This window comes from Electrona antarctica, assembly GCF_951216825.1.
Source record: "Electrona antarctica genome assembly, chromosome: 9".
In the NCBI taxonomy this organism is placed as follows: Eukaryota; Metazoa; Chordata; class Actinopteri; order Myctophiformes; family Myctophidae; genus Electrona; species Electrona antarctica.
The window spans coordinates 2,669,795-2,693,230 of record NC_136790.1 but is presented as its reverse complement, the minus strand read 5'-3'; the positions used below and the strand labels follow the sequence as shown (position 1 = coordinate 2,693,230).

General features: G+C 45.3%; 1 protein-coding gene across 1 annotated transcript in view; it reads left to right on the top strand.

Annotated features, from left to right (window-relative positions):
• The window catches only part of rnf123 (ring finger protein 123), a 411,050-nt gene that overhangs the window by 662 nt on the left and 386,952 nt on the right, over positions 1–23,436 (top strand). Inside the window, exons 2-12 of the mRNA XM_079509716.1 lie at positions 1,955–2,066; positions 2,283–2,367; positions 8,926–9,005; positions 11,529–11,626; positions 11,816–11,870; positions 13,656–13,741; positions 14,032–14,118; positions 14,782–14,849; positions 16,376–16,501; positions 17,446–17,560; positions 22,891–22,995. Of these exons, the coding sequence (XP_079365842.1) occupies positions 1,991–2,066; positions 2,283–2,367; positions 8,926–9,005; positions 11,529–11,626; positions 11,816–11,870; positions 13,656–13,741; positions 14,032–14,118; positions 14,782–14,849; positions 16,376–16,501; positions 17,446–17,560; positions 22,891–22,995 (981 nt within the window). The 5' untranslated portion in view covers positions 1,955–1,990. The remainder of the gene's footprint in view (positions 1–1,954; positions 2,067–2,282; positions 2,368–8,925; positions 9,006–11,528; positions 11,627–11,815; positions 11,871–13,655; positions 13,742–14,031; positions 14,119–14,781; positions 14,850–16,375; positions 16,502–17,445; positions 17,561–22,890; positions 22,996–23,436) is intronic.

The window sequence follows — 23,436 nt, the reverse complement described above, 5'->3', positions numbered from 1 at the left end:
CCACTGTAGCTATAACAGTTAGCTACAGGTTTGACTTGACTTGGCTGGTGAGTTCTGACTCACTCATCTCACCATACCAGTACACTGTGTATGCTGCCTTCCAGAATAGTAGCCTGGCACTGTTGCCATGGACGACTGAAATCGCAGTAAACTGATAGAGTTACAGACAGTACCTTGTGTGAACTTGCAAGGAAGGCAAGACCCATATGGTCCTGATCTATCTCTACAACCACACCTTTTTCTGTAGTGAGACACCCAGTGTCCACAAAACGTAACTGGAACAAATGTCTCTGTCATGGTCATGGATAAAGAATCAAACATGTATCACCTTTATAACAGTAATAACTGTAACACCTTTGTATCAGCAAAGGGAGAATTGTGCCTAAGATAACAGCATCCTAGTATCATGACTTGACTACTCAGGTGCATTAGTCTTGAGCAACAATCAAGTTGTTTACATTAGTAATAGTTATTACTTGTGCAAGCAGAGCGTGCAAGTAATGTTATCAGTCAGGTGCTACTGTACATGTGTACCAGGGTATAATTTGTTTACGATGGTGACGTAATGATGATATGTTTCAGTGTCGGGTGGATTAAAGGGACATACGCATCAAACCACCCGAGTAACCACATTATACCACTAACCAACTCAGAAATTACATATACATACATATAGACATATACACATATAGACATATGAGCATATGACGTGATGAATATATGTACCAATGCCAGGGTATAATTGGTTATCGATGGTGACGTAACGATGACATGTTTCAGTGTCGGGTGGACTAAAGGTAATGCCCCTATGTATAGTACATGTATGTAATCTGACACCACTGCCATAACAGGCATAAGTAATCATTACCATACTTCAAAATACTACTTTTTTCCCTCCAAAAGCAAGGTACGTAGCAAATAGCTAAACCTAATAATTCAATATTGCAAACGTTCTTTGACAGAGAGGCTGAGATTTGAATGTTTGTAGCGGTCTACAGTAGTTGCACGCTCTGCTTGCGCACTAGTAGGCCATTTATGGCCTACTAGTGTGCAACAAGCAAGTAGGCACTCGACAGAGTGCAGTTCTAGTTACATAATGTAATGCACAGGATAGGTAGGTTGCTGTGGTTACTTAATGATGACTGTATGACAGCTCGGTTACATTTGTAGTGCATTCAAATTCTGTCTCTCTCTCTCTCTCTCTCTCTCTGTGTTTGTATACAGACTCTACACCACTGAGTACACCTTACAACTCTAGCACTAAACATGTAGGCATACAGTAATCTTCCACCTGGGAGGTCAAACAGGAGCTCTTTACTAAAGCAGACACCACCATTTTGAATGTGTGTCAACTGCCCATGGGTTTAAAAGTATTCTAGACTTGTATTATTATTTTGTAAAATATTTTGTAAAAAATATGGAAAGGACTTTGTTGATATGATATCTGAAACTGGATAGGCCTACAACTTTGTTATACACCAACTCCAGGCTCTCATGAGTGCACTTTCCTTTCTTTCTTGTCATATTTTCATCTTTGTTTAACATTCATCATAATTTCATAAATGGTCATGACAAGGCTGCTGGTAAAGGTTCAATGTCTGTCTTTGGTACCACCTAAATTTAGAATAAAAATCTTTCAAAGATCTATCGGAAGATCACAAAGGCGGTATATTTTAATTCCCATCGAAAGGAGGTGTCATTCACTGCCACATTTTCTTTCCTTTTTCTCCTATACATATAGTAATGTGTTAATAACTTAATATGCTATGTATACACTGTATGTACATGTGTGCTACGATGAAATGAATAGGACCACAATGGAAATAAGTCCTCAGGACTTATCCTGTTATCCTTTTAGTCTTACCCTGTACTCTTTTCATTTCTTACTAATAAAGTATTCAATCTATGAAAACATGTCAAAGATAATGTGGCTGTTTGTTCTGTTGTCACCCAGCAGTGCATGGACTAGGTCACTCCTGAGGCGGACAACATGAGCTCAAAGGGGGGCGGCACAGCCCTGACCCGTCGGAACTACAGAGTGGGTTCTGATACACCCAAAGCCACTGGTAAGTAATGATGGTGTGAGGTTTTTGACTAAATCTACTTAATACAGATAGATAAACAAAAAACCAAAAACTGTAGGTTTAGGGGTGATGCAAGTTTTTGATCAAAGCAGGTAACGGGTACTAATAACGGTAGATGAAACGTCCATTTAATTCTATTAGGAGGGGTTCCTGATAATTTAAATCATATTCTGTTCTCTTTTGTCCATTCTCATCCAGGCATAGTGAATGAGAAGTTATTAAGTGACTACCTACACCATGTATTCCCCTCCACCAAACAGGGACCTGCTCTGGCCTCCCTCAGGTAGAGTACTGGCATATGCCTGATTTTTATATTTAGTTGCTTGACACCCACATGCAAGTATAACGCAGGCATCAGTTTTCAATCAGCCCAGGTGTTTGTGAACTACTGAAAACTAATCGGGATCCAATTCCAAATAACACGTGGGGGGTTCGCAAGTCCCAACTCACTTTTAATTGCTCACTTAGCCTACACTTACCTGAAAAAAACTGCAAGGTCAAAAGGTCTTATTGCTGTGGTGAATGCAAATGGTCAAAACGTCTTATTGCTGTGGTGAATGCAAATTGGAGTATTTAAAAGTGAGCTGCGAACCCCCCCTGTTGTTATTCATGATTCTGTTTTGGCAGTTTGGCTCAGCACCAAAAACGGAGGATGTGAGTTATTGTTTCTTTGGGTGACATCTCCGGATCCAATTCCGCCATCATCTTCTCTCCTGTGTTGCCCTGCTCTGTGTCCCTATCTGCTCCTGTGTTGCCCTGCTCTGTGTCCCTATCTGCTCCTGTGTTGCCCTGCTCTGTGTCCCTATCTGCTCTGTGTTGCCCTGCTCTGTGTCCCTATCTGCTCCTGTGTTGCCCTGCTCTGTGTCCCTATCTGCTCCTGTGTTGCCCTGCTCTGTGTCCCTATCTGCTCCTGTGTTGCCCTGCTCTGTGTCCCTATCTGCTCCTGTGTTGCCCTGCTCTGTGTCCCTATCTGCTCCTGTGTTGCCCTGCTCTGTGTCCCTATCTGCTCCTGTGTTGCCCTGCTCTTTGTCCCTATCTGCTCCTGTGTTGCCCTGCTCTGTGTCCCTATCTGCTCCTGTGTTGCCCTGCTCTTTGTCCCTATCTGCTCCTGTGTTGCCCTGCTCTGTGTCCCTATCTGCTCCTGTGTTGCCCTGCTCTGTGTCCCTATCTGCTCCTGTGTTGCCCTGCTCTGTGTCCCTATCTGGTATCCTATTCAGAGTGTAGTGTACAGTACATTTAATTTGCTACTATAAACATGTACAGTAGCATGTAGGTTGAAGTGTTTGCCCTCGACATTTATCACACAGTATATTGTGTCCTCGAAAGTCAGCTTGTGAAGTCCATTCTTTGTGAATATTCGGCTACTTTTTTTTTTGTCCGTCGTGTGGTTTCAATGGTGTATATGTATGTGCTGAGATACAGCTGTCTGCTACAATATAGTTTGAAAAACCTTGCCTGTGTTGTCAGGAAGGGAGTAATGGATATCCTGATGACCCGAGGCGAGTAGGAAAAGTGTTTGGTGTGCTTCTTCTGTGCTATAGTGTGGACAGTAAAGCACAGGTTTTTTATTTTTTATCCCACGATTTTGCAACCCAGTTTTTTCACCCAGTGCCAATTATCTAATCCGGGGCGCTACACTTCCTCTGCCAACCTGGGGGGTCAGCGGACTGACCTCATGCCTCCTTCCAGGCATGAGGAGTCCAAGCTGCTTCTTTTCACCTGACAGGGGGGAATTTCCCTGACCGGGCGTAGCGCGTGGAAGGAACACGTTATTCCGACCAGTTCCTTTCCCCTCCATCAGGCGCCCCGGCTGGCCAGGGGGAGGTAGTAAGCACAGGTTTTTAAGTTCTCTTCATATTTCATTTGGATGATGGTTGCAGTGGTCATTATTCACACATGTTGGCACATAGGTCAGGAGACAAGCCTGTATCCATAATGTGAGGTACATCAGCAGCTTAATGTACAAGTACAGCCCCTGGACATGATGCTTGTATGTTGCAGGGACCCCCCCCCCCCCCCCCCAATCCAACCCTTGATGCTGAGTGTTAGGCAGGGATGCATTGCATACCAACTTTATAGTCTTATGACTCAGTCAGGGATTGAACCTTTACCTCCCAGTCTCAGGGTGAACACTGAGATGGTCATGTCTATTGTTGCGTACGTGCAGACTTGCCGGCACCATCATCCACACTAACCACCTTCCTGGAGGAGACTTCCTTTAACTAAACACTTCCAAAACCGAAGCCATCCTAATTGGCACACCCCAGGCCCCCACCAGATCCAGTCATGCCCTGTTACCAGCATCTCCTCCTCCAGTCACAACCGTCCCCTCTCATCCACAGTCTCCAACCTGGGTGTGAAAATGGACCCTCAACTGAACTTTAAGTCTGTGTAAGGGCCGATTCATACTCCTATTTAGTCCCGAAAAAGTCGATTCGGGAAAGGTCCCAGGCCCGAATCTAGTTAGGCTTTATAAACAATTAAACGTCAATTCATACTCCTTCACGGCTAGCGCCGAAGTCCCTTGTAAATATTGGAGGTCCTTGACAGTTGACATGGACCTCCAGTGGCAGGGAAATGAGCCTCGCACAGCGGATACATCATCTGACTGACCCTCGCTGCGGTGTGTCGTCCTCCTAGTCCTCCTAGTCCTCCTGCGGTGTGTCGTCCTCCTAGTCCTCCGTTTCCTGTTTGTGCGCGTGTGGCTCGTTGAGAACACAATGCGTGGGGCACGGTGGCACAGTTGGTAGTGCTGTCGCCTCACAGCTAGAAGGTCCTGGGTTCCATTCCCACAGTTGGTAGTGCTGTCGCCTCACAGCTAGAAGGTCCTGGGTTCGATTCCCACAGTTGGTAGTGCTGTCGCCTCACAGCTAGAAGGTCCTGGGTTCGATTCCCGCTCGGGTTGCTGTGGGCGCTGGCGGCTTGTTTCCTCCTCCGTGTCATCAGTGCCCCCGCGGTGGGGTTGCCGAAAGGGCCTTTCTGTGTGGAGTTTGCATGTTCTCCCCTATAGGGTAGGTACCCTCACAAAAACATGCAGTAATCCTGGTCTCTAAACTGCCTCCCCCTGGCCAGCCGGGGCGCCTGGTGGAGGGGAAAGGAACTGGTTGGAATAACGTGTTCCTTCCACGCGCTACGTCCAACCAGGGAAACTCCCCCCCTGTCAGGTGTAAAGGATCAACTTGGCCACTCAGGCATGAAGGAAGCATGAGTTCAAGTCCGTTGCTCTCCCCATGTCCCCCATATATGGGGACTAGGTTGGCAGAGGGTGTGTAGAGCCCAGGATCACATTAGATAATTGACACAGGGGTGAAAAATGGGTTACAAAATCGTGGGATAAAAATAAAAAAAAGAACGCGATGCGTTGTGGGGAACGGCGGTATCTTGCGTTTTTTATGTGAACCTGTTGTTTATTTGTACGTAGCCCAGTATAGGTTTGTACTTATTTTAGACGGTATTTGTTTTATTGTTGAGAATGAATGTGAGAGGAGAGGAGCAGCAGGCCTGACAACAACACTGCAGCCAGATCACACGGCCAGCAGGGGGAGCTACTGCCCCCTAGTGGCAGCTACTGGCCGCTCTGTGGAGCTCACCTCCCAGTGGCAGCTACTGCCCTGTGGAGCTCACCTCCCAGTGGCAGCTACTGCCCGCTCTGTGGAGCTCACCAGCTACTGCCCGCTCTGTGGAGCTCACCAGCTACTGCCCGCTCTGTGGAGCTCACCAGCTACTGCCCGCTCTGTGGAGCTCACCAGCTACTGCCCGCTCTGTGGAGCTCACCTCCCAGCAGTGGCAGCTACTGCCCGCTCTGTTACTGCTACTGCTCTGTTCTGCTACTGCCCGCTCTGTGGAGCTCACCTCCCAGTGGCAGCTACTGCCCGCTCTGTGGAGCTCACCTCCCAGTGGCAGCTACTGCCCGCTCTGTGGAGCTCACCTCCCAGCCAAACTTCCTGTGTTCCCTTGGCTTCACAGACGACAAATTGAACTCGAAGCTGGGCTGAATGAATGAGGAAATACCGCTGTAGTGGCGAAATGATTTCGGCTCGTCAGAAATTTTCAGTGGCACCGAAGCGCCGACTTTAGGACCCCCCCCCTCCCCCTGTGAAATAGGAGTATGGATCGCCCATTAGGCCTCCTTCTCCCACCTCAGGGTCAGAAACATGCCCTGCTGAGAGTGCAGAGTCCACGCCTTTGTCTCAGTGCTGCTACGATCCTGATGAGAGTGCGAATGTATGACCATATTACGCCCATCCTCCGTTCACTTCACTGGCTCCCCATCTCCTTCAGGGCCTAATATGTAGTTCTAAACTCTGCACCATGGGTGACCGGGCCTAATATGTAGTTCTAAACTCTGCACCATGGGTGACCGGGCCTAATATGTAGTTCTAAACTCTGCACCATGGGTGACCGGGCCTTATGTAGTTCTAAACTCTGCACCATGGGTGACCGGGCCTTATGTAGTTCTAAACTCTGCACCATGGGTGACCGGGCCTTATGTAGTTCTAAACTCTGCACCATGGGTGACCGGGCCTTATGTAGTTCTAAACTCTGCACCATGGGTGACCGGGCCTTATGTAGTTCTATTGCCTACTGTCTTTGGAATGCCCTCCCTGAACACCTGAGAGCACCACAGTCCACTGACGCTTTTAAGAATTGACCTTTTTAACAAAGAGTTTATTTATGCAATTGTTTGGTTACCAATGTTTTAAACCCCGTAGTATTTTGAGATTTGGCATAAATGTTAAGTGTGGTATGAATACAGTTGATTTAAATGATTATTGCCTGACCCTAGAACAGGCATGTATCCAGGTGAACAGTTGAGGCATGAGACTGGCTAGGGATTTTGTATTATGGACCTTTGAGGTCTTCTTGAGCAGCATATGTATGGTGGTGGTGGTGTCTGTTGATGTCTATGTATAGAAGCTGCTGGAGGTAACCTGAAACTAGTGGGCTTAACTGTAACACTAGTCAAGGTGTCTCACCCCAAACACAGACTATGGAGGTCAGAGTGAGTCTCTTGGTGGTAAGAGACTCATCGCTTCCATCGCCGACATGTATTCCTCATTTAAGAATATCTAATAAGTGTGCCGTGATTTTAGTACTTTTTCTGTTTTGTATGTGTCTATGGAGTTAACATTACTCTAATAGACCCCCAGGTGTTGTGTATGTGTCTATGGAGTTAACATTACTCTAATAGACCCCCAGGTGTTGTGTATGTGTCTATGGAGTTAACATTACTCTAATAGACCCCCAGGTGTTGTGTATGTGTCTATGGAGTTAACATTACTCTATTAGACACCCAGGTGTTTTGTATGTGTCTATGGAGTTAACATTACTCTAATAGACCCCCAGGTGTTGTGTATGTGTCTATGGAGTTAACATTACTCTATTAGACACCCAGGTGTTGTGTATGTGTCTATGGAGTTAACATTACTCTAATAGACCCCCAGGTGTTGTGTATGTGTCTATGGAGTTAACATTACTCTAATAGACCCCCAGGTGTTGTGTATGTGTCTATGGAGTTAACATTACTCTAATAGACACCCAGGTGTTGTGTATGTGTCTATGGAGTTAACATTACTCTATTAGACACCCAGGTGTTGTGTATGTGTCTATGGAGTTAACATTACTCTAATAGACCCCCAGGTGTTGTGTATGTGTCTATGGAGTTAACATTACTCTATTAGACACCCAGGTGTTGTGTATGTGTCTATGGAGTTAACATTACTCTAATAGACCCCCAGGTGTTGTGTATGTGTCTATGGAGTTAACATTACTCTATTAGACACCCAGGTGTTGTGTATGTGTCTATGGCGTTAACATTACTCTAATAGACCCCCAGGTGTTGTGTATGTGTCTATGGAGTTAACATTACTCTAATAGACCCCCAGGTGTTGTGTATGTGTCTATGGAGTTAACATTACTCTATTAGACACCCAGGTGTTGTGTATGTGTCTATGGAGTTAACATTACTCTATTAGACACCCAGGTGTTGTGTATGTGTCTATGGAGTTAACATTACTCTAATAGACCCCCAGGTGTTGTGTATGTGTCTATGGAGTTAACATTACTCTATTAGACACCCAGGTGTTGTGTATGTGTCTATGGCGTTAACATTACTCTAATAGACCCCCAGGTGTTGTGTATGTGTCTATGGAGTTAACATTACTCTATTAGACACCCAGGTGTTTTGTATGTGTCTATGGAGTTAACATTACTCTAATAGACACCCAGGTGTTGTGTATGTGTCTATGGAGTTAACATTACTCTATTAGACACCCAGGTGTTGTGTATGTGTCTATGGAGTTAACATTACTCTATTAGACACCCAGGTGTTGTGTATGTGTCTATGGAGTTAACATTACTCTAATAGACCCCCAGGTGTTGTGTATGTGTCTATGGAGTTAACATTACTCTATTAGACACCCAGGTGTGTCTATGGAGTTAACATTACTCTATTAGACACCCAGGTGTGGTTCTAATATTCAAATATGTCAAAAGGCAAATTGATAAAGCACCAGTTTAGTGACATCATAACCATAACCCCTCCCCCATTATCATACAGTTCAGTTCAGGTGGGTGGAGCTAAGGTGAAAACCAGGTATAAACTGGTGGGTGTGGCCACATAAAAACACAACTCTGACACTTTTCTGTACACTTGTTTGAAAAAGAAAAACATCTTCCTAGTATAATCATAGTACCTGAAGATCATGTTCTTTTTTGGGGGGGGGGGGGGGGGGCGGATCACGGCACTCCCATCTTTAATTGAATTGGGTAAACATTGGACAAAAAAAACAGTTATTTGTGGTTCCTCTTACTCACTTTTGTTAATCCTTTTCTTCTTAAGGAAACCTCTGGGGTTCCAGGACCTTGGGGCTCATATTGAACGTCTTTTGTCTGAGGGAGAACCCACCGAGGACACCAGAGGTACGCACGCACGCACGCACGCACGCACTCATGCACGCACGCACACACACACACACAGGCACGCACACACGCACACAGGCAGTTTTTCAGGCTGTTCATAATTGTAGCAATTATAATTCTTTTCTCCTGTCTTACTGTCCTTCAGGCTTCCGCTGAGAGACTAACTGAGTGTCATGTTGTAACTGTAATTAACCACATGCTTAGAATCAGCCAAGATACGTTATTCATTAAATCATCCTTTCGGAAGCACACGGACATATTTCACTGTCTCGTCACCAGAAGCAATCTGCCCATTACATTCTGAGATCACATGTATCATGGTGGTGGTGCTGCTAGAGCAGTGGTGAGTGCCGTGGCCGTGATGCAGGCCCAGGGGGTCTGCAGGCCCAGGGGGTCTGCAGGCCCAGGGGTTCTGCAGGCCCAGGGGGTCTGCAGGCCCATGGGTTCTACAGGCCCAGGGGTTCTGCAGGCCCAGGGGTTCTGCAGAATACTTATATACTAATATTTTTAATGTATCAAACTAGACCTGTACGTGCCCGTCGGCTACCAGCCTACTTGAGAACAATGCAACTTGGGAACCTAATAATACCTGTTGGTTAAGTAGGCTAATCAATTGTCAGGTGTGGGGTTGCCATGGCAATCAATTGGCTGAGGCATAGGCTGGGCATTGCACAGGTGAGGGGATTTCGATTTAGGCTGATTAGCCCCCCTTTTGTGGTGGTTCTGGAGAACTGCGTTCGACCGACTCGAGTCCGGGCACTGCACTCCCTGTGGGGGTGTGGAACGTGTGTGTCAAATATGAAGTCTGTGGGGCAAACGGTTCTCGAGTTACGTGCATTACAACCGTACACACACACACACACACGCAGACACACAGAGACGTGGCGCATTTATAGTACGATATGACTTCAGTTTAACCACTTAAACCCTCTAGTCTCTACTTGGTAAGACGGACCACCAAACCTCCTCACCAAAAATAGCAGATCTAAAACAACACGTGACGCGTTGTGTGAGCTTTTAGAATCCCCCCCCCCCCAGAATAGGGACACTGCGGTTCAAGTCCATTCATTCATTCATTCATTCATTCATTCATTCAAGTTTTATTTATTCTAGAAATTACACTGAGTAATTAAACTCATTTTCAGTGACGTCGAGTAAAACAATATCATATAAAAGAAACATCACAATACATCAGAAGATCAGGGAAAGGAAAACAAAAGGTATACATGTGAATTACATACAGTAGGTCACCAATAGAAGATAAGACACATTTACATGTTGTGGGCTCACCAAGGTTTTAAAACGACTCAAGGTACCAATGTGGTCAATTTTAATGTAGTTTGCAGGTCATTCCATGTATTATTAGGGCCACAGAAGCTAAAAGCAGATCTACCAAGTTCAGAGTTAACTAAGTGTTTTTAATATAAAGTATGAAATTATTTTCATGGTTCTCTATGGTTGAGAACCACTGCGCTAGACTCTAGAGCAGTGGTATTTTTTATTTTTGAGTGGTGCAACCACTCCAACGAACAGCAATGTCCATGCCGTGTTTGTGTGTGACTATGTGACCAGTACCAATGAGTACCAAAAGTGGCGCTGTTGTGCCAGAAACGGAGAGAGAGATAGTGCTGCATGTTGCCTGCTAATGAGAGAGAGAGAGACAGAGACAGAGAGGAGGGGGGGGGGGGGGGGGGGGGGGATTTGCACCACTCGGTTCACACGGGTTCTGGGAATAATAAGAGGGCTAATGGAAGTTACAGGTATGATGTGTGTGTACTGGTAAAAACACTTCCATTCACATTTTTTATAATTCAGCTGACTGGAGACACATGCTGGAACTTTTTACTTTGAAATGTTTTATAGTTTCTGAGTTATTTAATTTAAACGCCAAATGCATTCTCAATGGCGAAAACACATACTTTGGCACCATGTATTAAAAAAAATAAAAATCATTGTTTTGATTTTTTGATTAAAAAAAAAACATAATTACTTTGAAATGTTTTATAGTTTCTGAGTTATTTAATTTAAACGCCAAATGCATTCTCAATGGCGAAAACACATACTTTGGCACCACGTATTAAAAAAAATAAAAATCATTGTTTTGATTTTTTGATTAAAAAAAAACATAATTAAAAGAAAAAAATATATATATTTTTTTCAAAGACGTCCACAGACGTCTTGGGCTCTGCCCGTGCGGTAATACCAAAGACGTCCACAGACGTCTTGGGCACAAAATGTGTTAAGTAGGCTAATTTAATTGTCAGGTGTGGGGTTGCCATCGCAATCATTTGGCTGTTGACATATCTTCTACTGTACACCTGTTGGTCATCTGGGCTGAGTTTCCTGTGATAAACAGTGGAACTCAAAAGGTCACCCTGTCGCTCTCCAGGTCATTTTCAGGCCTTAATAAAAAGGTGTTGCTACCCTCTTCTTGTCATAGTTGCATCCATCAAATGCATACATACAATTGTATGAATTGAGGCTGGAGACTTGATGACGTGTGGTGTCTCTCTGCCGCTACAGATCAGCCTATAGAAGGTCGCCTGGGTCCTCAGACAGTTGTACTGGATCACACCAGCGGCTTTGAAGGACTACTGTTTGTCGATGACGACCTGCTAGGGGTGAGATTTCTATATTGTTTTTTTTCCATTTCATTATTGGTTTGTAGTTCATACCCAAATGTGCTGTGTGCCCTTCCACAAAACCACAGAAGATGTTGTTAAAGGGTGCAGATGATCAAAGTTGTATTTAATTACAATATGACACATGATATGAGTGACTTGCTTTTCTCTCACTCTTCATACTTGTAGGTGATCGGTCATAGCAACTTCAGCTCCATCAGAGCTACTACATGTGTATATAAAGGTAAGCACTCGGATTGTTTAATCCTCCTTTTTGGATAAAAGTTGAACCATTCCAGATTATATTGTGGCTCAGGATGTAGAGCAGGTCGTCCAATGATCCCTGGGTCGGCGGTTCGAATCCCGGCTCCTCCCCTGTCCACATGTCAAGGTGTCCTTGGGCAAGACACTGAACCCTGCATCGCCTCCAATGAGTCGGTCGGTGTGAGCTCGCCACCATTGGTGTGTGAATGTGGGAAGTGTGGACGCTGGCGTCGAATGTTCGCCGCTTCACCTCCCAATGTATGAATGAATGAATGAACCATTGTAAAGCGCTTTGAGCACTTGGAAAAGCGCTATCATTTTTTTATTATTATATCACCAAACATGCACTACGATGGGCTGCATGATCTAGACTAGATTAATTGTTTGAGCGCTGACAACAATCATTTTAACAATAATGGATTTGTTTATGATGCACTTTAAATTTGTGTCTATGGCTGTTGTTAGCAGTCAAACAATTAACACTTAGAGAATGATCCTATGTCTCTCTTTATTTATTTCATCTTTACTAAAGTAATGAGCTTATGTTTTCAGTCACCAGGAAGGTTCATTTAGTAAATAATCTAATGATCTTATGTTTTCAGTTGCAATCCGCTGTTGGCATGTCATGCCTTCATGGATTAAAGTTGTCAGTCGCTACGATTGATTTCAGGCCATTTGGATTCCATATAGAAGCCAGCATGTCTTCTATGGAAGCACATTGGATTCCATATAGAAGCCAGCATGTCTTCTATGGAAGCACATTGGATTCCATATAGAAGCCAGCATGTCTTCTATGGAAGCACATTGGATTCCATATAGAAGCCAGCATGTCTTCTATGGAAGCACATTGGATTCCATATAGAAGCCAGCATGTCTTCTATGGAAGCACATTGGATTCCATATAGAAGCCAGCATGTCTTCTATGGAAGCACATTGCCCAGCGAAAGTAGCCGATCTATAAGCTCGCAGGTGCATTGAGAGCTTGTAGATCGCCTACTTTTGGTTATTATTTTAATATTAGAGCTTTGGAAATGGTCAAACTATCAATATGTGCAGAAGCATAATATTCCATAACTCCTATAATGGTCTGGGATATTTCATAAAAGCAAATGTTAAAGTTTCAATCTGTGATTTCCTCACCTGGTTGGCAGTATGTAGAACAGTGTTCTACACCTGAACACCTGTAGAACAGTGTTCTACACCTGGTTGGCAGTATGTAGAACAGTGTTCTACACCTGAACACCTGTAGAACAGTGTTCTACACCTGTAGAACAGTGTTCTACACCTGGTTGGCAGTATGTAGAACAGTGTTCTACACCTGAACACCTGTAGAACAGTGTTCTACACCTGAACACCTGTAGAACAGTGTTCTACACCTGAACACCTGTAGAACAGTGTTCTACACCTGGTTGGCAGTATGTAGAACAGTGTTCTACACCTGGTTGGCAGTATGTAGAACAGTGTTCTACACCTGAACACCTGTAGAACAGTGTTCTACACCTGAACACCTGTAGAACAGTGTTCTTCACCTGGTTGGCAGTATGTAGAACAGTGTCAGGGGGCTCCTTTCACACGGTTTCCCAAATCGCACATCAGGACACCATTTTTCAGCCGTGAGATTTTATTCTTTCTTTAATCCATGTGTCTACTAGTATGGAGTGTACTGGATCTGTCCTGTGTTTGGTCTCCAGATCCATGTGTCTAGTATGGAGTGTACTATCTGTCTAGTATGGAGTGTACTATCTGTCCTGTGTTTGGTCTCCAGGGAAATGGGCCTACGAGGTACTGATCTCATCCCAGGGCCTGATGCAGATAGGATGGTGTACACTCAACTGTCGCTTCAACCAGGAGGTACACACACACACACACACACACACACACGCTCTCGCTCTCGCTCTCGCTCTCGCTCTCGCTCTCTCTCTCTCTGAATTGAGCAACCAATGGAAACGAGCCAACGGCTTTCTTGGAAATATCCTTTTAGCTTGTATTGTGCTGTACTTCCCTGTGCCTGTCCATGCAAACTGTTAATAAAGTATTCAATCAATCAGTCCATCAAAACCCAACCTCACACAAACGCATCCAGTCTTTCACGTACTAAATGACGATGGATGCATCTCTGTCTTTGTGTTCTTTCATCATAGGAGGGCGTAGGAGACACTCCAGACTCCTACGCATACGATGGGAACAGAGTGCGCAAGTGGAACGTAACCACCACTAACTACGGCAAGGTGAAGAATGAATTGATATAATAAAAGTGCTTAGATGATAGATCCCTGTAATAATGAAGTCCTTCACTATCTGCATCATTACAATAACGATGGTGAAGCCAGGTATTCTACCTGGTGGCTCAGGGGTAGAGTGGCTGGATGGGAACCGCAAGGTTGCCAGTTCGAACCCGGGCTCCCCCAGAGTTGGTGTCGAAGTGTCCTTGAGCAAGACACTGAACCCCTAATTGCTCCTGATGTGCTGGTTGGTACCTTGCATGGTTTTTCCGCTGCCATCGGTGAATGAATGTGTGTATGAATGGGTGAATGTAATGCACAATCTATGTAAAGCGGATTGGATAAAGGCGCTATATAAATTCACCATTTACCATTTATTACAATAACGATGGTGAAGCCAGGTATTCTACCTATTACTGCCTGTGAAGCACTTTGAACTGCAACCCTGTATGAAAGGTGCTATATAAATAAAACGTATTATTATTATTATTATTACTTTTTCCATTGTTCAGTATTTTTTAAGGATTCTATATATACGCTGATGTTGCCACTTGCCCAAACGTTGTTTTGGACACTATCCGACATGGAAACGTGTGCTTTTAATAACTTCTTCTATATCTTCTTTTAGTCCTGGGCTGCTTTTATAACTTCTTCTACATCTTCTTTTAGTCTTGGGCTGCAGGAGACATTGTGAGCTGTCTGATAGACCTGGACGAGGCAACCATTACCTTCTGCTTGTAAGTCAGAAACCCTGCATTTTATTACATTGCCTTAAAGGAGCATTCAGTGATTTGGGTGATTTGGAAAACCACCCAGTCTGCCCCGGTAACAAAATGTGCACATGCACGCTCTACAGTGGGGGGAAGTGCAACAGGCCTGCACCAAGGCCCGCCCCCACTCGATCATGATTGGAGGAAGGCCCCTCTCATCCTGATTGGATGAAGGCTGAAACTGAAACTAGGGTTTTTTTTTCGTAGCGTGCCACTCGGTGGCGCGCTATGAGCTTGTAGATCTGCTATTTTTCAATAGCTAAAGTATAACGTAATGCTTAAAACACCAAAAGGGGTTCCCGCCCCAAAATGGGTTAAACTTAAAGGAACGCTTCACCCATTTTCATATAATTGATCCTCGCTAATGCTCATTATGAGATGGTAACATTCCCGTTGGCTCCGCTCTGCGTTTCAGAGCAGGGCCATTAGTGTGAGGAATCTGAATCCAATTATGGAGATGATGTAAAATGTTCCTTTTAAACTGAGTCAAACATAGCAGAACATAACAGTAATTCTGTTATCTTACTAATTGATAGGTCAGTTACATTGCTGTCATACCCGATAAAGAAATGTGTCCCTGTGCGTGGCATTTGTCTGGTATTGGTACATAATAAATAATACATGCATTTATCATGAATTAAAAAACTAATTCTGGATGAAATGAAAGAGACATCATAGACATCAATTTTGTTTAACCCATTTTGGGCGGGAACCCCTTTTGGTGTTAGCATTATGTTATGTTTTAGCTATTTAAAAATAGCAGATCTACAGCTCGTAGCGCGCCACCGAGTGGCGCGCTACGAGCTTGTAGGTCTGCTATTTTTGAAAAATCGAAGAACGACTGACATAGAAACAGCTTTTTCAAACAGACATTTTTAGAATCTGATCTCAGGTCAAAATGGGTTAAGTAAATAGTCGATCTACAAGCTCAACGCAGCAATGCTTTCTGAGCTTGTAGATCCACTATTTTCACTAGTTTGGGTGCCGGGGAGACTAGGCTATACAGTTTGAGAACCACTGTTCTATGTTATGGAATTACATTGTTGTGCTTCAAGTCGGCTACCCTAACATAGTCTACCCTAACATAGTCTACCCTAACATAGTCTGGATGTGTTTTGTGTTGCCACAGGAATGGCCAGTCCCTGGGCACAGCCTTCACCCTAACATAGTCTACCCTAACATAGTCTGGATGCGTTTTGTGTTGCCCCAGGAATGGCCAGTCCCTGGGCACAGCCTTCACCCTAACATAGTCTACCCTAACATAGTCTGGATGCGTTTTGTGTTGCCCCAGGAATGGCCAGTCCCTGGGCACAGCCTTCACCCTAACATAGTCTGGATGCGTTCTGTGTTGCCCCAGGAATGGCCAGTCCCTGGGCACAGCCTTCACCCTAACATAGTCTGGATGCGTTCTGTGTTGCCCCAGGAATGGCCAGTCCCTGGGCACAGCCTTCACCAACCCTAACATAGTCTGTATGCGTTCTGTGTTGCCCCAGGAACGGCCAGTCCCTGGGCACAGCCTTCACCAACATTAAGATGGGTCCAGGCATCGCCTACTTCCCTGCCATCAGCCTCTCCTTCAAAGAGTCTGTGGCTTTCAACTTTGGCAGCAGACCTCTCCGATATCCTTTCAACTCAAGCAAAACTCACACACCGTGTTTGTATTGTACCGTATGATGAGTGAATGAATGGCTCAGCTTTTGTGAAGTCTCTGTAGTCTCTCAAGGCAGCACTGTGTATGCCTTGATCCCGCCTCTAGCTGCCGCTGATTGGCCAGGCCGTTTTGTGGCCGGGCATCAAGTCTGCCTGAGAGTTCCCAGATGGGAGCAGGAGGGGGGAACCCAGTGTACTCTCTGCTGCCCCATCTGGCGGAGTCAGGTTATGTGTCTGCAGGTTATCTCACAAACCACTGTCGGTGCCAAATGTATTGTTAACGTTTGCCAGTAGGTCAAGGAGAGAAGTCTCTGAATTTCTTTTCACATTTCACGCAGGCACGCACGCTTATGGGAAGAGATTATGGGATGTATTTGATATTAGGGTATGTGTCTTTACATTGATAGTATGTGTTTTATCATTGATATTGGGATGTGTACATTGATATTATGTGTCTTAATGATATTATAGGATATGTTTTTACATTGATATTATGGCATGAAGTGCTAGGCAACCAATGCAACCGGAAATTAAAGATGGGTGCCATGATTTTTTTTTTTTTTAATGACGTTTAGAAGATTTTTAGAACACTTTCCTGGGGGTCTTTATGTGTGTAATATGTGGTTTTAGATTTTAGCAGTGAGCCCAGTGTCTCTGATGTCATGGACACTGGGCTCACTTACTTCCTGGACTACATGTTGTCTCAGTAAGACAGTCCTCCCCCTATCCACAAGGAGGAGCAGTGCACCAAAGCATTATGGGAATTGTAGTCCAGCGATGGCTAGGTGGTCATTGTCGGTGATTTATCTATCAACAATGACCACCTAGTCATACATTGACCCTTGACCCTTACACAGTAACAGTTCAACGGGAACTTTGTCCAGTGTTTGTCCTTAACCTACGCGTGATTCACGTATCCTGTGGAAGGTTACGTGCCTCTTCAGAACCCGCCCACCGCAGACCTGCTGAAAGCACACCAGCTATTGGGTTACGTCAAGAATGTCATCTCCACCATCATAGACACGCAGGTAGACAGAATGTCATCTCCACCATCATAGACAGGCAGGTAGACAGAATGTCATCTCCACCATCATAGACACACAGGTAGACAGAATGTCATCTCCACCATCATAGACAGGCAGGTAGACAGAATGTCATCTCTACCATCATAGACACTCAGGTAGACAGAATGTCATCACCATCATAGACACTCAGGTAGACAGAATGTCATCACCATCATAGACACACAGGTAGACAGAATGTCATCTCTACCATCATAGACACACAGGTAGACAGAATGTCATCTCCACCATCATAGACACTCAGGTAGACAGAATGTCATCACCATCATAGACACACAGGTAGACAGAATGTCATCTCTACCATTATAGACACACAGGTAGACAGAATGTCATCTCCACCATCATAGACACAACCATTTAGAATGTCATCTCCACCATCATAGACACAACCATTTAGAATGTCATCTCCACCATCATAGACACTCAGGTAGACAGAATGTCATCTCCACCATCATAGACACACAGGTAGACAGAATGTCATCTCCACCATCATAGACACACAGGTAGACAGAATGTCATCTCCACCATCATAGACACTCAGGTAGACAGAATGTCATCTCCACCATCATAGACACACAGGTAGACAGAATGTCATCTCCACCATCATAGACACACAGGTAGACAGAATGTCATCTCCACCATCATAGACTCGCAGGTAGACAGAATGTCATCTCTACCATCATAGACACGCAGGTAGAATGTCATCTCCACCATCATAGACACACAGGTAGACAGAATGTCATCTCCACCATCATAGCCACGCAGGTAGACAGAATGTCATCTCCACCATCATAGACACACAGGTAGACAGAATGTCATCTCTACCATCATAGACACAACCATTTAGAATGTCATCTCCACCATCATAGACACTCAGGTAGACAGAATGTCATCTCCACCATCATAGACACACAGGTAGACAGAATGTCATCTCCACCATCATAGACACACAGGTAGACAGAATGTCATCTCCACCATCATAGACACTCAGGTAGACAGAATGTCATCTCCACCATCATAGACACACAGGTAGACAGAATGTCATCTCCACCATCATAGACACACAGGTAGACAGAATGTCATCTCCACCATCATAGACTCGCAGGTAGACAGAATGTCATCTCTACCATCATAGACACGCAGGTAGAATGTCATCTCCACCATCATAGACACACAGGTAGACAGAATGTCATCTCCACCATCATAGCCACGCAGGTAGACAGAATGTCATCTCCACCATCATAGACACACAGGTAGACAGAATGTCATCTCCACCATCATAGACACACAGGTAGACAGAATGTCATCTCCACCATCATAGACACACAGGTAGACAGAATGTCATCTCTACCATCATAGACACGCAGGTAGACAGAATGTCATCTCCACCATCATAGACACACAGGTAGACAGAATGTCATCTCTACCATCATAGACACGCAGGTAGACAGAATGTCATCTCCACCATCATAGACACACAGGTAGACAGAATGTCATCTCCACCATCATAGACACGCAGGTAGACAGAATGTCATCTCCACCATCATAGACACACAGGTAGACAGAATGTCATCTCCACCATCATAGACACACAGGTAGACAGAATGTCATCTCCACCATCATAGACACACAGGTAGACAGAATGTCATCTCTACCATCATAGACACACAGGTAGACAGAATGTCATCTTCACCATCATAGACACACAGGTAGACAGAATGTCATCTCCACCATCATAGACACACAGGTAGACAGAATGTCATCACCATCATAGACACACAGGTAGACAGAATGTCATCTCCACCATCATAGACATGCAGGTAGACAGAATGTCATCACCATCATAGACACACAGGTAGACAGAATGTCATCTCCACCATCATAGACATGCAGGTAGACAGAATGTCATCACCATCATAGACACACAGGTAGACAGAATGTCATCTCTACCATCATAGACACGCAGGTAGACAGAATGTCATCTCCACCATCATAGACACTCAGGTAGACAGAATGTCATCTCCACCATCATAGACACACAGGTAGACAGAATGTCATCTCCACCATCATAGACATGCAGGTAGACAGAATGTCATCACCATCATAGACACGCAGGTAGACAGAATGTCATCTCCACCATCATAGACACGCAGGTAGACAGAATGTCATCTCCACCATCATAGACACGCAGGTAGACAGAATGTCATCTCTACCATCATAGACACACAGGTAGACAGAATGTCATCTCTACCATCATAGACACACAGGTAGACAGAATGTCATCTCTACCATCATAGACACACAGGTAGACAGAATGTCATCTCCACCATCATAGACACACAGGTAGACAGAATGTCATCTCCACCATCATAGACACGCAGGTAGACAGAATGTCATCTCTACCATCATAGACACACAGGTAGACAGAATGTCATCTCCACCATCATAGACACGCAGGTAGACACAACCATTTTGTTTTCCACAGGCATGTGTAGTCTGGAGGATCTATCCCTCTCCCATTGGATGAAATCCTGTCCTTAAAAAATATATACATCAAGTGCTACTATGTTTTTAGTTTTTCAACCACTTGAACCATAACATCTCTATTCTTGGGTGGGGGAACATTCTCTGAAAATAGGCTATTTCCGTTGAAGATAATATGTGGTGTAGACTGAGGTGCAGATAATATGTGGTGTAGACTGAGGTGCAGAGCTAACTCGGGTGAAGTTTTGAGATTTTAACTGGTTATGTAATTTAACCATGTTTTTTCCTAAAATAATGCCCTACTTCATCGTACAAGAGTGTCATGTGAAGTAGAGAAAATAGCTGATCTACAAGCTAACAACGTGTCACATCGTGGTGTTTTTTAAAAATAAATATTTAACCAATGAAATTGGTTAAAAAAAAGAGCTTGTGACTAAATAATGATTGGATCCACTAAATAATGATTGGATCCACTAAATAATGATTGGATCCACTAAATAATGATTGGATCCACTAAATAATGATTGGATCCACTCCACTGGAACACGGGTTCCTGTTGGATCCACTCCACTGGAACACGGGTTCCTGTTTGGATCCACTCCTCTGGAACACGGGTTCCTGTTTGGATCCACTCCACTGGAACACGGGTTCCTGTTGGATCCACTCCACTGGATCCAACAGGAACCCGTGTTCCAGTGGAGTGGATCCACTCCACTGGAACACGGGTTCCTGTTTGGATCCACTCCACTGGAACACGGGTTCCTGTTTGGATCCACTCCACTGGAACACGGGTTCCTGTTTGGATCCACTCCACTGGAACACGGGTTCCTGTTTGGATCCACTCCTCTGGAACACGGGTTCCTGTTTGGATCCACTCCACTGGAACACGGGTTCCTGTTTGGATCCACTGGAACACGGGTTCCTGTTTGGATCCACTCCACTGGAACACGGGTTCCTGTTTGGATCCACTCCACTGGAACACGGGTTCCTGTTTGGATCCACTCCTCTGGAACACGGGTTCCTGTTTGGATCCACTCCACTGGAACACGGGTTCCTGTTTGGATCCACTCCTCTGGAACACGGGTTCCTGTTTGGATCCACTCCACTGGAACACGGGTTCCTGTTTGGATCCACTCCACTGGAACACGGGTTCCTGTTTGGATCCACTCCACTGGAACACGGGTTCCTGTTGGATCCACTCCACTGGAACACGGGTTCCTGTTTGGATCCACTCCACTGGAACACGGGTTCCTGTTTGGATCCACTCCACTGGAACACGGGTTCCTGTTTGGATCCACTCCACTGGAACACGGGTTCCTGTTTGGATCCACTCCACTGGAACACGGGTTCCTGTTTGGATCCACTCCACTGGAACACGGGTTCCTGTTTGGATCCACTCCACTGGAACACGGGTTCCTGTTGGGATCCACTCCACTGGAACACGGGTTCCTGTTGGATCCACTCCTCTGGAACACGGGTTCCTGTTGGGATCCACTCCACTGGAACACGGGTTCCTGTTGGATCCACTCCACTGGAACACGGGTTCCTGTTTGGATCCACTCCACTGGAACACGGGTTCCTGTTTGGATCCACTCCACTGGAACACGGGTTCCTGTTTGGATCCACTCCACTGGAACACGGGTTCCTGTTGGATCCACTCCACTGGAACACGGGTTCCTGTTTGGATCCACTCCACTGGAACACGGGTTCCTGTTTGGATCCACTCCACTGGAACACGGGTTCCTGTTTGGATCCACTGGAACACGGGTTCCTGTTTGGATCCACTGGAACACGGGTTCCTGTTTGGATCCACTCCTCTGGAACACGGGTTCCTGTTTGGATCCACTGGAACACGGGTTCCTGTTTGGATCCACTCCACTGGAACACAGGTTCCTGTTTGGATCCACTCCACTGGAACACGGGTTCCTGTTTGGATCCACTCCACTGGAACACGGGTTCCTGTTTGGATCCACTCCACTGGAACACGGGTTCCTGTTTGGATCCACTCCACTGGAACACGGGTTCCTGTTTGGATCCACTCCTCTGGAACACGGGTTGGATCCACTCCACTGGATCCACTCCCCTGGAACACGGGTTCCTGTTTGGATCCACTCCACTGGAACACGGGTTCCTGTTTGGATCCACTCCACTGGAACACGGGTTCCTGTTTGGATCCACTCCACTGGAACACAGGTTCCTGTTTGGATCCACTCCACTGGAACACGGGTTCCTGTTTGGATCCACTCCACTGGAACACGGGTTCCTGTTGGATCCACTCCACTGGAACACGGGTTCCTGTTTGGATACACTCCACTGGAACACGGGTTCCTGTTTGGATCCACTCCACTGGAACACGGGTTCCTGTTTGGATCCACTCCACTGGAACACGGGTTCCTGTTTGGATCCACTCCACTGGAACACGGGTTCCTGTTTGGATCCACTCCACTGGAACACGGGTTCCTGTTTGGATCCACTCCACTGGAACACAGGTTCCTGTTGGATCCACTCCACTGGAACACGGGTTCCTGTTTGGATCCACTCCTCTGGAACACGGGTTCCTGTTTGGATCCACTCCACTGGAACACGGGTTCCTGTTTGGATCCACTCCACTGGAACACGGGTTCCTGTTTCCTGAAAAGTAACCATTTTGGACATACAAGGTTTCTAGCCGACCGTGTCGTTTGGTCATAGGATAAACGTAGAAGATGTTGGGTGGCGTTTCTTTGTGTTCGCTCTCTGTTAATCTCACTTGATGCTCATGGTGTTGCTGAATCCTGGTTTCTCTGCCGTAGGAGGAGAGGCTGGTTGAGAAGGACTGCGCCGCCTGGAGACTACACGGAGAACCCACCATCCTCATCACCCTGGCTCACATCTTCAACCACTTTGCTCCTCTCATGGTGGGAATAGCGTGCAGTGCCGTTGTATATCGTATGGGTTTGTGTGTATGTGGATGTATGCATTTGTGACTGTATGGATGTTGTCTGGTCAACTGCATAGTCTTTGTGTTTAAGAATTCATGTCCCAAGTATTTACCCCTTTACCCCTTATCCCTAAAATTATTTGCCATTTAAAAAAAAAACCTTAACAGACTTACTTCTCTTGGCGGAACGCTCCGCCAAAAGGAATGTAATTACCTTCCGCTCCTGGCGGATTGATCCGTCAGATAAGCTTTATTATCGCTATCAAACCGGATCGCTGATTTCTATTTTTTCATTATTATTTTGGCTCGGCCTTTCCTTCTTTAGCGATCCTAGACCGGGTTGCGCAACAGCGGTCCCGTCCACCTCCCATTATACAGGCTGACTAAAAGCTGAATAACTCCTAATCTACGGAGCTCT